Below are 15,988 nucleotides of genomic sequence, written 5' to 3' on the forward strand. Positions count from 1 at the left end.
AGAGGCCAGTTGCTTAAGCAGACAATTAGAGATGACTTTGATTTCACTGAATTAAAAAGTCCTTTGATTCTTTCACAGATTGGTTTTATTACCACTCAGAATCGACTGCAAAACCCAACTGTGCAAAGTACCAAACAGATCCTTTAGAAAAGAACAGAAATACTAAACATAAGATTCATAAACATCTGTGTATGTTCTCACATTTGGGTTTTTTTGTTTCATTTATCCGATGTCACTAAGTATCATGAAGTTTATTTTCTCCCAGGGAAAACTATCTGAGATTTCAGACAATTTCTTATACTCTAAAAGTGGCTCTAACATCTACCTAAAAGGACACAGGGAAGCTATGAGAATTAATTTTGCAAGTATGGCCTAGCTTGTTATATTAATATCTCTCCCCCACCTTTATTCCACCTAGCAGTGACTGCCTCACTTATAAAATGGCAATTCTCCAACATGTGATTCATATCTTTCTGATTTAACTTGTATGTGGGGCTTTTGTTATCAACATATTAGATCATGCTAAATTCTTAATGTAACAGTCACTGTCTCTTAAAGCAAGGACTATAATTGAGAAATGATGGTAATGGTTCTCATAGGAAGAGAAAACACACCGAAGAACAATCACGTTAGTGTTTCCATCTGAAGGAACACACTTTGGAGATTAGTGGAAGAAAAATAAATGATTAATGGGGAATGACTAATTATTTTAAGATTAATAAAGTTATTGAGTATACTAAAAGTATAAACTAGAAAAAATGTACATAAGTTTATATAAATCAAATCCATGCATATTATGAAACCCTTCCTATTCCCAACTCTACCTTAGTTGGAAAATATCATCCATTTATTTGGAAATACTTTAATGTGGTATATTTTATACACAATGAAATGCATGTGTGTTAAGTGAAAATTTTTAAGAATTTAGAAATATACATTTATTGCTATGTAATCATCACACTGCTCAAGCAATAGGAAAGTTCCAGCACTACAGAAAGTTACCTTTTGCCCCTTGGTATTAAGTCAGTACATCCCACCCTCAGCTCCAACCAAACAAGAATCTAATTTGTGTTAGTAAATATTAGTTTTGCCTATTTAGGAAACTCATATAAATAGTTTATGTGTATGGTTCTTTTTGTTTATATTGCTTTTTAAACACAGCCACACATTGTACTTTGTGTGTCAGTAGTTCTTTCCATTCTTATGATGTAGTAAAATCTCATTTCATCAATAGATCACAAGTTGCTTAATCAACCCGTTAATGGATATCTATGTTGTTTCTAGTTAGAGGCTAGTTACAAATAAAGCTGAAATTAAAGTTTGGGCATCAGTTTTTGTATAGACACATGCCTTTATTTCTATGGGGTAATCATCTGGAGTGGAAATGCCCAATCACTTGATAATGCATGTTTAGGTTTATGAGAGATTGAAAAGCTATTTTTAAAAAAAGTAATTCCATTTTACATCCCCCCAACAGTGTGATAGTTGTTGCTCCATATACTCACCACTATTTTGTATTGTCAGTCTCTTTTTAAAAATTATTTTATTGAAGAATGTTGGCTTACATCGTTTGTATTTTGGAAGTATAGGATCCCCTCCCTTCCCTTGTCAGCTATCATTATGAAATCATATATTTTTTGACACACTTTTATGCATGAATTTTGAAACTCCATTTGATGCACACATTTAAAATCACTGTCTTCCCATAAATTCTTAATAAATTCTTCTTTATTATTAAATTTTCCTCTTAAACTCCAACAATTATTATTGACTTGAGGTTTATTTTATCTGATCACAATAGAACCACATAAGCTATTATGTCTGGCGTTGCATGTTAGGCATTGGTCCATCTTTTTTCTGCTTGTGTCTCTATATGTAGTTTGTTTCTTCTAGATAGCAGTGTGTATCATGTAGATATCTTGCCTTTTAAAACAAAAATCCAATCGCATGATTTCTATTCCTAACTAGAGTGTTTCTATTCCTAACTAAAGTCATTGACATTTAATGTTCTTATTAACGTATATTCAGTTAAAATCTATCATCATGCTCTTTACTTTCTCTTTCCCTTTGATTTATCTTTTGCTTTTTTCATGCAATATTTTAAGAACATTCACATGTATTTTAGTTGCATTGATGCACCACTTAAAATACATTTTAGGCATTTCTTTTGGCTAAAATTATGCAACCTTAATTGGTTCTATCAGAATGAATACAGTATCACTTAATGTAGTATAATCACACTGTGCTTTTCTGAGGTCTCTACTCACTTCTCACCTCACAAATGTTATAGATTTACAATATAATTAAATTCCATCACTTGTGTTACTGTAATATTTTAATTCTAAATATGTAGCAAACCTTAGTTTATATTATTTTTGTTACAAACTAAGGAGTGGCAGACTTTTTCTTAAAGGGCTACATACTAAGTATTTTAGATTTATGAGGCATATGGTTGCTGTTAGAACTACTGACATCTTTTGATGTAGCATAAAAAAACATAAACAATACAGAAACAAATGAAATGTATGCTGCAATTAACCTTTATTTATAAAAACAGTTGGCTGATCCAAAAACTGTAATATTCAGACCATTGTCTATATAACTGCTAGAAGAAAATCATGAGAAAAATGTTTAGTCTTTCATTTTATGCACTTATTTACTGGATCTTAACTTCATTTCATTTTTCCAGTTACTGAGATCTAATTAGTATGCAAAAATTGCACAAAATTAATACATACAGTTTGCAAGAATACTCTGTATAACCATCACCACAATCCAAGTAACACACATGCCCACCAACTCCAAATGTTTCTTAGTGTTCATGTTTGTGTATTCATCTGTATGTGACAAAAGTCCAGAAATAAAATCATTTCTGTCAAGGCTGTTAAGAATATAAAGGGGGAAGGACAGTGTCTTCAATAAATGTTGCTGAGAAAACTAGATATCCATATCCAAAAAGAATGAAATTGGATCCTTATCTTTCACCTTACACAAAAAATAACACACACTGGATTAAATATTTGAACATAAATTCTGAAACCATAAAACTCCTAGAAGAAAAGATTGTTCAATTCTTTTATAGAAAAGATGCTGTGTCTGTTTTGCATAGATACTGGTTTACATTGTTATGCTTTTCCTTAGATACAAAGATTATCCTTTGTCATATTTTGTGGTACAATTTTACTAACTACTTATTCTCTAGCTTTTATTTTTCAGAAAATTATATTTATTTGACCTTAACTATAAAGTATATTTTCAGTGGATATGAAATTATGAATTGACAGTATTTCAAAGATTTTTAAAGATTTAAAGATACTTTCCATTGTCTTCTAATTTATTTTCTGTCTAATAAGAAGGCAATTGTCATGCACATCAACAAAATATCTGGTTGCTTTGAAATTTTCTTCCCCCACATTCTTATTTTCTCCTAGAACTTCAATCATACTTATTTTAGATCATTTTATACCACCCCCTTGGTCATTGGGGCTTTCTTTTTAATCTTCTATCTTTTCTTCTATCTATTAAATTGTATCAGCTTTTTCAATATTTCTTCACTTTTATCGACCCTTCTATTTTTTCTGATATGCTGTTAAGTCCATCCATGTGATTTTCTATTGCAGTGAGTATACAATTTTACTTATACAATTTGTATTTGGTTCTTTTTAAGAGGCTCTCCTCTATGAATATTTTCTATCAATTTTCTCATAAATGCTGCTTTTAGTATTAAATCTTTGAATGTATTTACTTTAATACTTTGGAAATATTTATAACTACTTTTTGCTATATCAACATCTGCGCTGCCTATCTAAGGGTACATTTTTAATGGACAACTATTATTTGTGACTAAGGTAGCATTTTCCTATTTTCTTTGTACATGAGGTAATTATTATTATTTTATGAATATGATTAGTAAAAATGTATAGATAATTGACTATACATCTTCCTCTAGACAGTGTTGATAGTCCCCTGTAGTATCTCAAACTTCTATTAGGTAATTCAGTTACTGCAAATTACCTTACACTTGATATGCTAGCCTTCTGCAATTTTTAGAGTGAGCCCTATGGATAAACTAGGGTGTTTTCTTAAGCTCTTCCAAGTTTAGTGAAACTCATATTCCAAATTCTGCATCCTCATGAATCTTTTCATGACTTGTTATTAGTCTTTCTTAAGGAATATGTAGAAAAGGTTTTCAATAAAAAAGAATGACTCTTATTGTAAAGATAAAATAATCTATTCTGATTATCACCAGGATATTCGGGATTTGGATGAGAAATATCCTACTTTGCTTAGCTGAAAATTCTAGCTTCCTTTAGCATTAAATGAACATTACTATCACTTTTCCTTTTACCCCCAAAGCCCAGATGGTAGCCTCCAATAGTATATCTTCTCTGTATAGTCAGTACAGATAAGCACCAAACAAACTCATCTGGACCAGGAAACCTTGTATTTTTCGCTCTTTGCTCTAATTTGATACTATAACGTCTCACGTGGTATTGCATTTATTATTGTGTCAGGCTCTACTGTCTGCTTGTGCTCACGTAAGAAAATACAAGGGCCTCCCCTGGTGGCAGGGTGACTGAGTGCTGGGCTGCGAAGCTGCCCGCAGCCTCTGCAGCAGCGATTGGATCCCCAGCCACTGGCGGTGTTCCTACATTTTGCGCAGACCTCACCTGCCTTGCTCACTGCTCTCCTCAGCAGTTTATTATCAGTCTGCCTGTTCTGTTCCCTGCTCTGGCTCTGGTGAATTTTCTCACCCTCCCACGCTTCTGATTGTACCCAGTGCTTGCATAAATAAATAACTAAATAACTAACTAAATAAATAAATCTTTAAAAAAAAAAAAAGAAAATACAATAACCTGGGAGACTTAATAAAACAGCAATCTACTTTCTTACATTTCTAGAGAATGGAAATTCAAGATCAGGGTGCCAAGATGGGCAGTTTTGGTGACAGTTTTCTTCCTGATTTGCAGATGACCACATCTTACTGGCAGGAAAGAACAATAGAGGCAGGTCTCTAGTGTTGTTTCTTATTAGGGTACTAAAGTAAGGGAGGACTCCACCTTCATAACCTTATCTCAACCTAATCATCTCCTAAAGTTCCCCTCTCCAAATATTATCACATTATTCATGGAGGGAAGAGGGTCCAATGTGAATTTTTAAATGATACATTTTTTAGTCCACAGTACAAGTCAAACTTTGTTTGAGTCTTGTATCCTGCTTTTGGTTCTATCTAGACTTTTACCTTCTTATTTTCCTGATTCCAAGATGTGGACACACTAATTTCCTTTATTCTCTGTAGTCAACTATCAGTTAAGCTGCCTTCTCTCTGCTCTAGGGAAGAGCTTCCTGATTTTGATGTTCAACTCTTTCAAATCTACTTTAATTGAACTAGATTTAATTTTCATAGATTGTATTTTTAGACCCTGAAAAAAATTTACACTTGATCTTTCACTTTTTAGTGTTCTAGAACACACAGGTATGTAATTCATAAATTGCTATATCACATGAAATCATGATTTTCTTAATTTGTCTGCATTTTTACCTATTTGTAGTTAATGAAATATAAATGCCTAAAATCTATGTTAAATTGATCTTTTCCATCATAATGTTTTAGTGTTAAGAGTCCAGTAACAGAGTTTTGATAGCCTTTTGATTTACTATTCTGATTGTTCCATTGCAGGAATTACATGAATTTATAATGAAGAAAATGATTAATGCAGAGAATTTAAAGATGCTTCTATGACTACAGTGAACACTTTAATTGATACTTGGCTTTAAGTACAATATAGAAAATGGATTATTCAACAAATGTTTGCTAGTGGAAAAGAGTCTGAAGTGTTTTATAAATTAGATAGAATATTAAGGTAAATATTTTGGTAAAATTTTGTGAAACGGTAGTGTTAACCTCTTTAATATTACATTTTTATTTCTACTTTTTCAGGCTCAGCATGGACTTGCTTACATTTTATCTAGTTTAATTATTCAAAAACCTCTCTAGCACCACTAATTAAAGAGTCATTGGAGGGTGTCAAAAAGAGTTTGAATTTACAGTAAGAAGATGCACATTTTATCTCTTGATTCATGAGCTTCTGCTAGCTTTTTGGTCAAAGGAGGGTTATGCCAGCTCTTCTACACATCTAGTAGGATCGTTTGAGATGAAAATGTCTAGGGTAGAATTTTATGCATTAAAAGTTTTTAGACTATATTATAAATATTGTGCTCTATATTTAATATAACTGAAATCCATAACCTGGGATTTACTAGTTTGTTATCACGATAAATAAAATACTACTAAATTAAGAGCATCCTGACCTGAAAAATATTTGATTAACAGTGATATTTCTTGTCTTTTAAATTTCTCAGAGGAAATTTTACTGATTTTTATTACTTATTCTATTTTGTATTATTTTTTCATCAGTCCATTTTCAAAATAAGTTAAGACTCTCTTACTTTTGGTAGATTTCAGTAATTTTTCCACAATTGTATATTGTTCATTTAGACATTAGAAAGAAACAAGGATCTGAGTAGCACAAACTTATGCTTTGTGAGAGAACAGAGCATATTTTCTTTCTGATCAATATAAAATTTAATCTGAGAATAGAAGATAAGAATAAAATTCTAATTTGGAATCAAACCTGATTTATTTTTTCCCTCTTTATTCTTCAGAAATAAGCAATAGTAGAGACTCCCACTACCCTATCTAAGGCAATAATACAGCTCTCAGTCATTCTGAATTTCTTTACACTCACTGAGTAATAACATGTATTTATTTCTTAAAAATCTCTCAACTGTATAATTGTATTTGCCATTTTGATGAAAGGGATAACACAGTGAAGGATATCTTCAAATATTGCTGTAGATAAAGCAGTCTCCATCACATGTGTGTTTTAAAACATATTCATAGTGGCAGGAAATGTTTGTCTTGTGGAAGACAGAGACTGAGGTGACTGCTGATGATGATTCCTTTCTCTGGTTTTAAAGTATTTGTGGTAATTCTCTCCTGCTATGTGTGGGAGGAAACTGTACTTCAGTAATTATGTTGTATAAAATTGTTTCTTGACAGACTAGAGCTAGAGAGTTCTTCTTGTTAGTTTGATGGAATAAACTGCCATGTTAGGAAAACCCACATGACAAGAAATTGCAGGTGGTTTTTAGGACCTGCAGATATTTTTGAAGAATAAGAAAGCTGCCTCTCGTCAATAACCAGCAAAATGCCAGGGTCCTGGATCATACAACCGTATGGAATTAATTCTTCCAATAACCTGAGCAAGCTTGGAAGTGATGCAACTTCTTATCTAAAGTTGAACCTCTAGATAAGATCACATTCCAGTCAACACTAATTACAGCCTACCCAGAATGGAGATTCAGCTAAGTCATGCCTAGATTCCTGATATCCAGAAATTGTGAAATAGTCAATCTGTACTGTTTTAAGATGCTAGATTTGTAATAATTGGTTATTTAGCAATAAGTAACTAATGTGGTAGTCCTAGAATTCAAAGATAGAGAAGTAAAGATATTCCTTTATCCTTTGTATAAGTAAAGTACTTTGCTTATGAATAAAATCTCTTTAGTCTATCACTAAAACTATTCTTGTCATTTGTAAATTATTCTAAGTTCCCTAATGTCTACAACTTTAGAAAAGTGGGTCTGGCTATTAGTAATGATGGTAAGCATTACAGAGATAAAACCAAGATTCTAGCGTTTTCCTTGACAATTTCAATTTAATTTCACAGCAATATTTTCAATAAGGGCAATTTAAACTACATATAAGAAAGTACGGTTTCATTTTCCTAGAATAAAATCTATGCCACGAATTTTATTGCAGATAGAGCAATATGATTAATTTGTTTCTAATAAGATGCAAGGAGTAAGACTATCTAAACCTACTGGGAGGTAGCCTTAAAAAGAATGAATATGCTGAAATGTAGACATAATGGCTGGAGCTAAAGTAGCCATTAGAGCTATGAGATGTATTTTCTTTTGATGATGGTTGAACAGTACGATAGAAGAAGCCTTAATCTTTAAGGACTGTGTGGAACAAAGCCATGATCTCAGTTTCTGAAATGAAAAAGGCCTTAACCAGAGTGAAATCAGTTTCTATCTTGATCAAATCATGGAATCATGGTTACTTTGAGTTTGGCTGATGCATTCAGAAAGTTGGCAAATGTTACCACATATAATTAATTTGTGAATCATAAAATAATATATCATTACAGACCGCGCTTCTCTGTTTGACTGAGAAGTAAAGGTCAACATTACCCTGATAAAGGCGTACACAAAGGTGATGATAATTCCAGTACAGGAACACACAAAGGACAGTATTTTAGACTAAAGTAACATGTGAACAATGGCCTTAGTTCTAAAAATGTGTAATGATTTGTGGGAGGCAGAGTATTCTAATCTAACTATAGTTTGGAGAAATTGGTAGAAATGAGAGGAAGATGATATATCTTTTCTGAGGGATGTTAAACAATAATTTGAAAAACTTGTGACAATGAATTTATATATCATCTATAAGCCACAGTGAGCATAAACATTTTCACCTAAGAATAGGACACATTTTCTAGTAAAATATAGCCCAACAGTAGGGAAAATAGGTAGAAAGGAAAGGAAACTGTTATCAGTTATCGATAAAAGGTTACTATAATACCTTAAATAAGAGAATATAAGACAATAGGGAGAAAAATTAAAAGATAATTTCAATGTACTATGCAAATATAAAACTTACAAGAAACTGATATGATAGGTAAATAGAGGAGAGATAATTTATTGTTTTAATTCTGAAATCTAATTTGGTGTCTTACACTTAAAGATACACAGTAAATAATTTTTAAATATTTTTCTAATTGCAAAAATTCAATCAGTAGAGAGATAATACACATACCACTTTAATACTCAGTGACAATTTATAGTTATTCAATTAAAATTTTTGTATAGTCAAAAAAAACAGTCTTTATCTTTTCATTTAAAACAACTTAAAAATTTATCTCTACTGATCAAATTCTTAAATATTTTACAAGCACTTATTTTACAAGTCTCATTATATGTCATTGTGGATATATAGTTTGGAAGTTATAAGGGATTTTTACCTTTACTGGACTACACAGAGAGTATGGACTTTCATTTCTAATTATCTCTCATGTTCTCTACATAAAACCCAGTATAATAAGTGTGTATGTATATATTATTACATGAGAGCTTGCACTCTCTGATTCCTCAATAAACAACCTCACTCTCACCCCAATACTCCCACATAGCTCTCTCTCTCACACACACACACACAGACGCACACTCACACACACACACTCACACACACACACACAACATAAATGAAACAAACAGCAAAAGTGTCTGGATTTTTAGCTTTCCTGGGAGCTAGTATTACCACAGAATTGAGGCCTGATGTTCTGCACATTCTGTTGTTCAGTGAGATCAACTCTAATCTCAGGTGACAATATCACATTCAAAGTGAATAGAAAAATAATTTTCAATTTGGTAAAATAGGTGCAACCATAAATATGTTAAAATTTTCCTAGTTATTTTGGGTCTCAGGAAAAAACAGAATCATATTCAATGATCTGTTTTGTGGATGAAAATATTCTGTTTATCTTCAAAGTATTTTGAGTTGTGGGAAATTCACAATGATTACTAATTATGCTATATTTTAGTAGAAGACATAAATGTTCTTTCAGTTTCTTTCAGACATCTGATTCTATGGAATGATCAAGTTCTTTACCGATTTTCCTGGATTATATTGCATTTGGAATTCAATTATATCATTTTCTCTTCTTCAAAACCTAAAGTGTTTATGGAAATCTTAAAACAACATGGTTGACCTGAAGATTGAAAAGTTGCACACTGGAATCAAGTTATGCTAACGATATCTCTTCTTTTTCTGTGGGGCAACCCATAACAGATTTACTCCTTTCTGTAGCAATCAAAACCTACTTACTGCACCACATGAATCTAGAATGGGAAAATGAAACTAGTGTTTCTTCTGGTCACAGCTTGTTTTCTAGTTAAAAAACAAAAGGATTTGAACTACATAATAGGGAACAAATGAAAACCTTGCATAGGCAGTGTAGTCTAAACTAGCCTAATGTTAGAAAACAGTATCACCAGAGAAAATTAAAATGTGTATAAGGTCAAGAGGGTTTATATAAATAAATGATGTACCTCCTTTCATGGAGTTTGTTTTTTAGTGGATAAATAAAAGAATGATTTCCATTTGTCCAATATGTGAAAAAAGAATTGCCTTTGAAGAATTCTTATTGCTTTGGGACAGTAATATTATATATTTGGGACAATAATAAACAAAAATGAATGCATATCATGGTCTTTTAAGTTTCCCATAGAATAATAGATTACACTCTATTTCCCTGTAAATATTTCTAGGGATAAAAATGAGCAGTTAGATCACCATGTGAATATACTGTTGTAGAGATTTTGATTTTGTTGCAACGGTTTCCTTTAAGAATCCAAGTGGAAAAGCTTTAAGTTCAACTGATTTTAATAAGAGCATTGTGAAACCAAGCCATGGCAGGAGCCAGCAGAGAGGGCATCCTCATATTCTTTGATTAGTCAATTATAGTTAATCTAGCTAATATTATATTACAGGAAGCAAAAGTTTCTCAAGGCAATTCATATTTAGAGAGTTTGCTTGTAAGAGCTTATTAATATGAATTTATATTGCCAATGGACAAATTTAATTAAATCTGAAATATTTTAATGAAAATTTTATGATTGCTTTTCAAATAATATATAATGTCCAATTGGGTCTACTACTAGCATAAACACTCCAGCTATTACAATTAACTTTACCTACAACCAGACAAATATAACAAGGTGTATATACTTTTAATATATGCCTAAATTCAAGCTCTGAATTAATACAGATTTGTTTTTTATATAGAGATTATTAAAATACTTGAAATAAGTACCCATGATTTAATAAATAACAATATGTCCTCCTATGCATCAAAAGAAAATGACATAAAAAATATTGATACTTCTTTCTAATTCATTATATGCCAGATGCACTTTATTGCTTTCTCTTTGAATATCTGTGAATCTATGGTGAGCCAAGGCAAAATGGAGATTCATCAATCATTAAGGTAATAAATAAATAAGAAAAAAAGAAAAAAAAGCTCTCTTTCTGCTTTTAAGAAAATTGAAAGAGGGGTCAATTCAAAAGGCATTTTAGACTTGCAAAAGATGCATATTAATATTTGCAAATTGATCTAAATCAAGCTAGTTATGATTTGTCTCATTATTACTGAAAGACTCAAAATAACCTCATCATCGAATCTATTGAATTGACATAAACTTCTGTCTACTTTTATAGGCACATAAACAATCTTACTAAAATAGACTTGCCTTAAAATTGACTGGATTAAAAACTCTAAGATGTTCATACTAAGCTCCATGGATCTGCAAAATGCGCTCATTCTTTTTGACAGAAGTTGAAGATCCCTTAGCCTACAATGTATGTATATAAGATAGAAAAAATATTTAAAGAAAAATATTTTGTAAATAGGTATATAGCAGATGTATAGAATGAGTAAAAAATGTGCAATCTTACCTGTAACAAGAAAGCTGCATCGCCCGGCTCCAGCTTCATTTATGATGCTACAATTATAAACCCCATAGTTTTCGTTGGAAAGACTCTTCACGGGGTACTCTGTGTACTCTTGAGAGTCAAATTGACCAGTCCGTAATAACTTGTTGCCCAAGCGCCACTCATAGGTCAGCACCCTTATAGGGTATGCTCGCAGCACGCGGCAGCTCATTGTGACACTGCGGTCTTGCCCTTGACGAATTTCCAGGAAAGCTGGTTCCACAGCAGGGGGATCTGTGGAAAAGAAATGTTAAAAAAAAAAAAAATGAGTGGCTTGCGATTTTTATTGTGAGGAGATATTTAAAAACATATCCAGCAACAGGGAAGGAATATAAGAGGTGGATGGAGAAGATTTTCAGGCCCAGGAATTTCAGTTTAGACTGGAAAAGTGATTTCCTGAGTGTGAGCTGTTAACAAGACTCACTGATTTTAAAAAGCATTTACAGGTGAAACTAGCAGCATTTATTTTTTCCTTTCTAAATGTTTAACAGAAAAAAAGCTCTAGATTGTGTTTGGTTTATACTTTGAGCAAGCAAATGATGCTGTGGGTGTGAAAGGCAAACTCTCCAAACTAGTATGAGATGCTGATGCAGATAAAGCTAGAGTTTCATGCCTCTGAATTCTAATATTCCCATGTGAGGCTTAGTCTTTCTCAGCATCCATTATTTAATTAAATAGGTAACACAAGAATATAAATTGATTTTCTAAATTATGTGGTTGATCTTATTTGGCTGAGAGTCATAATATTCATGTGTAAACCTTAAACAAACTTTGCAAATGGTACCACAGGCAGAGATGGTTTTCAATCCACTGCAACAGCTCATTTATCTGACTAAATTGTGATTTTTTTTTTCATGTAATTAAAACTTGCTACATTAGGTACCTAACCTTTTTGGTTTTAATGGGAAGAATACCAAAAGGTGGTATACATACAGTCCTTTCATTATTTAGAGTAGGTAAAATCAAGTCTTTTTTTTTGTATAAATGAGTCCCATGATCATAAAACCCAAAGCAATCACTCCTGGACACTGGCAATATGTTTTTTTCTATCAAGGAAACTGCCTGCAACCATGCAGGATTGTACTAGACTAGATATGCATGGCACCCTCTTGAATTGTGCAGCACAAAAACTGTAAAATTTTCCCTAGTAGTCCTTCCTTCCTTCCAATATGCTAAAAAGTGTTAGGACTGTGTCACCAAATGTGCCATCAGATATTGTTTACATGTTATTCTATGTTTTATGCTATAACTTTCCCTTCTCATTGTCAATCTATTGATTGACCCATCTTCCATCTTTCAAACTTTTGTAATAATTCAAGTTTTATTCTCTAATTCCATTATCTGTCCTAATAAGTGCTAAGAATTAAAAAAAAAAAGGATGAGAAAAAAAAAATCAGGGTATGTGTAGTTTATGGTCTAACACAGAAGGAAATAACTATGAAACAGATATACAACAAAAACTCTATGGTTGAAAATTCACTCTATCTCTGGTGAATCCTCTCATCACCCCCCATCTCTGGCCTGCACCCCAGCTCTTAAAAATTGGATAGTTAATACACAGAAGATACATGAGAGCTTAAAAGAAAATAAAGATGGAAAGAAAGGCAGACACTAATCAGGGATCCTTGAATATCATGTTTATGGAGTTTGGATGGTATCCTGTTGGCACTGTTTTTTTTTTTTTTAATTAAAAGCAGGCCATCTATGATTAAACCAATCTTTTAGAAAAAAGTACAGTGACAGCAAGAAAATGCACTGCAAAAGGAAGAGTCTATTACAGGTAAAATGACATTGGTGAAGGCCTGAACTAAAGCAATGCCCCTGGGATACAAGTAATATCTAGGCATCAAGGGGGATAATGGTGCCAATGACAAAGAGGTGGAGAAATGGAGGAGTACTTTGGGGTATGGTTAACTTGTCAAATCTGTATCTGTTAATCACACACTTTATTGACTTCCATGTTTGTTAACCAGACTTGCAAATTTGGACTTGGCCACATTCTCAACATTTTCAGCTTGATCATTATGTTTCAGAAAATGTAGGTTTCTCTTTCTGTTCCTGTATGACAAGTCCTTCTGAACTCTAAACCTTGGCTTTGTTTTTTCTTCCTAAAATGTCTGGCTAATCCTCATATTTAAGATTTTACTTCTTCAGAAAGCTTACCTTTGACTACCAGTTAATAAAGTATCTTTCCTACTATTATAGTTTTAAATTAGCTTTGTAGTCACTCCCTGCATAACACGACCACTAGTGCATATTTTGTTTGTGTAAGCACCATGATGAAGGGAATTAAAACTCTCAGTTCACTGTTCATGTCATGTATCCATTGTGCCTAACACTATACTTAGTGCAAAATCACAATTGATTAAATAATTGACTGCATAAATGAATGAGTAAATAAATGAGTAAGAGTAAAAATGTTCACAATATTTTCAGTATTTCTCCCATCAAGACTTAATTCATTTACTCTGTTAGATTTCAATGGGATCTGAAATTGCTTTGACCTCTAGAATACGCAAAAGTGGTGCTAAGCCAATTTCTAAGCCTAGGCCACAAGAGACTGCGAGTTTCATTTCTTCTGTCTCGAAATATTCTAGGAGCCTTGATCCATGTAATGTGGTATATATACACAATGGAATATGACTCAGCAATCAAAAAGATAAACTAATGCCATCTGAGGCAACATGGATGGAGCTGGAAGTAATTATGCTCAATGAAATAAGCCAGAAAGAAAAAGAAAAATATCAGATGGTTTCACTTAGAGGAAGAATGTAGAGGGACCAAATAAGGGATCAGAAAAGAACTAATTATAGTAAATTAAAAAACAAAATTAACAGGTAACTATAAATCAGACATTCTTCAGGGGAGGGAGAGGGAAAGAGAAGGGAAGAGCACAAGGAACTATGGTGATGGTGCATAGGTAGATTGGAGGTGGGATTTTATGGGGACAACACCTGAGAGGAGAAAGCATATATTGTACAAAAAGGAAAAATGATATAAAATATATATAAAGTAAAAAATAAATAAATCACAAGGTATTGGTAACTTAAAAAAAAAAAGTTCTTCTAGCCTAATAAAGAGAACCTAGAGACGCTGAAATTATTTAGAAAGGAGAGGGCAGGGTTAAATTAGCCTTCCAGTTTTTTCCACCAAGGATGCAGGCATGTAAAGTCATCTTGAACCTTCCAGCTCAGACCAACTACCTGCAAAGTACCACCAAGTGGTCCAAATAGTACCACAATCCAAACGGAGAATAGCCCAGGAAAGCTCTGATCAAAATCTTGACTCACTAGAGATTAGATAGTTAATTAAATATAAATAAAATTTGACTATTTTGAGAACCTAAATACTGGAGTGGTTTGTTATGCAACAGGTAACTGGCACAGATGCCTTTCAGTCTTTAAAATTAAGCAGTTTGATATGAGTGGAGAGACAGTAAAGTGAGGCAAGAGAACAAGGCGACAGCTCAGCTGAGGTAACAGAATCTATACAAAATATCATGGGATCCAAGCTGATTTTGGAAGAAAATGAATTCAGATGAAAAGGAATAGATGATAGTTAATGAACTGAAATACTAGGTTAAATAGAAAATGTGAAAAGTAAGTTCACTGAGAATAACAGTGTAAGGAAGTCACAGTCTTTAAGTAGAATTTTGTTGGAATTTAATAATTCAGAAGCAAAGAAATATGGAGTAATTACAAGATCAGAAATAGTGCTATTAGAATGAAATGCTGAAACAGAGCACACATGAATGGTACTAGAATAAAATGCAAATCAGTTAAGCAAAAACATATTTATTCTCAAGCCACAATTGTATTTTTCTAACAAAAACTAAAAAGTTAACATCTGCTAATCTTTCTTCTTATGAATTTCCTTTTTTGGTGGGAAAAGTCATAAATGTAATTAATTGTGCCTCAGAAGAAAATATCATAAATGACATATTCACTTTTTCTATAAATGATTTTCTGTGAAAAATCTTTGAATGCAGGAAGGAGGGAGAATATGGGGTGAGGAGAGCATAATGAAATATGGTGGAGCACTGTGTGTGCTTCAGCGGTAGGAAAACTATGGTGACCACACCTAAGGGGAGAAATCCTATATTGGGAAAAACATAAAGGGATGTAAAATAATGGTACATCATTAATTTTAAAACTCAAAGTATTTTAAAAGAAAGGAAGTTCTTTGAATGCATCTGACAGATTACATAATTGCAAATAATGGATTTTTTGGACTCTCAGTTCATATAAATGTGATATTCACCTAAATCAAAAAGATTCAGCCCACTCCATCAGTAATGGTCTATAAAGTTATCCATTAGTATTGGGTTAAATTCTTCAAACAGTGTGTTTTCATAAAGGTCAATGCAATCTG

The 15,988-nt window shown here is 32.5% G+C and overlaps 1 protein-coding gene across 2 annotated transcripts in view; it reads right to left on the reverse strand.

Moving 5' to 3' along the window:
* Nucleotides 1-15,988, reverse strand: part of MDGA2 (MAM domain containing glycosylphosphatidylinositol anchor 2) — a gene marked incomplete at both ends in the record, with an annotated part of 688,627 nt that overhangs the window by 78,136 nt on the left and 594,503 nt on the right. For both annotated transcript variants that reach the window (XM_084239552.1, XM_084239553.1), the window contains one exon: nucleotides 11,582-11,851. In XM_084239552.1, the coding sequence (XP_084095678.1) occupies nucleotides 11,582-11,851 (270 nt within the window). The remainder of the gene's footprint in view (nucleotides 1-11,581; nucleotides 11,852-15,988) is intronic.

This window comes from Talpa europaea, assembly GCF_964194135.1.
Source record: "Talpa europaea genome assembly, chromosome: 8".
Classification (NCBI taxonomy): Eukaryota; Metazoa; Chordata; class Mammalia; order Eulipotyphla; family Talpidae; genus Talpa; species Talpa europaea.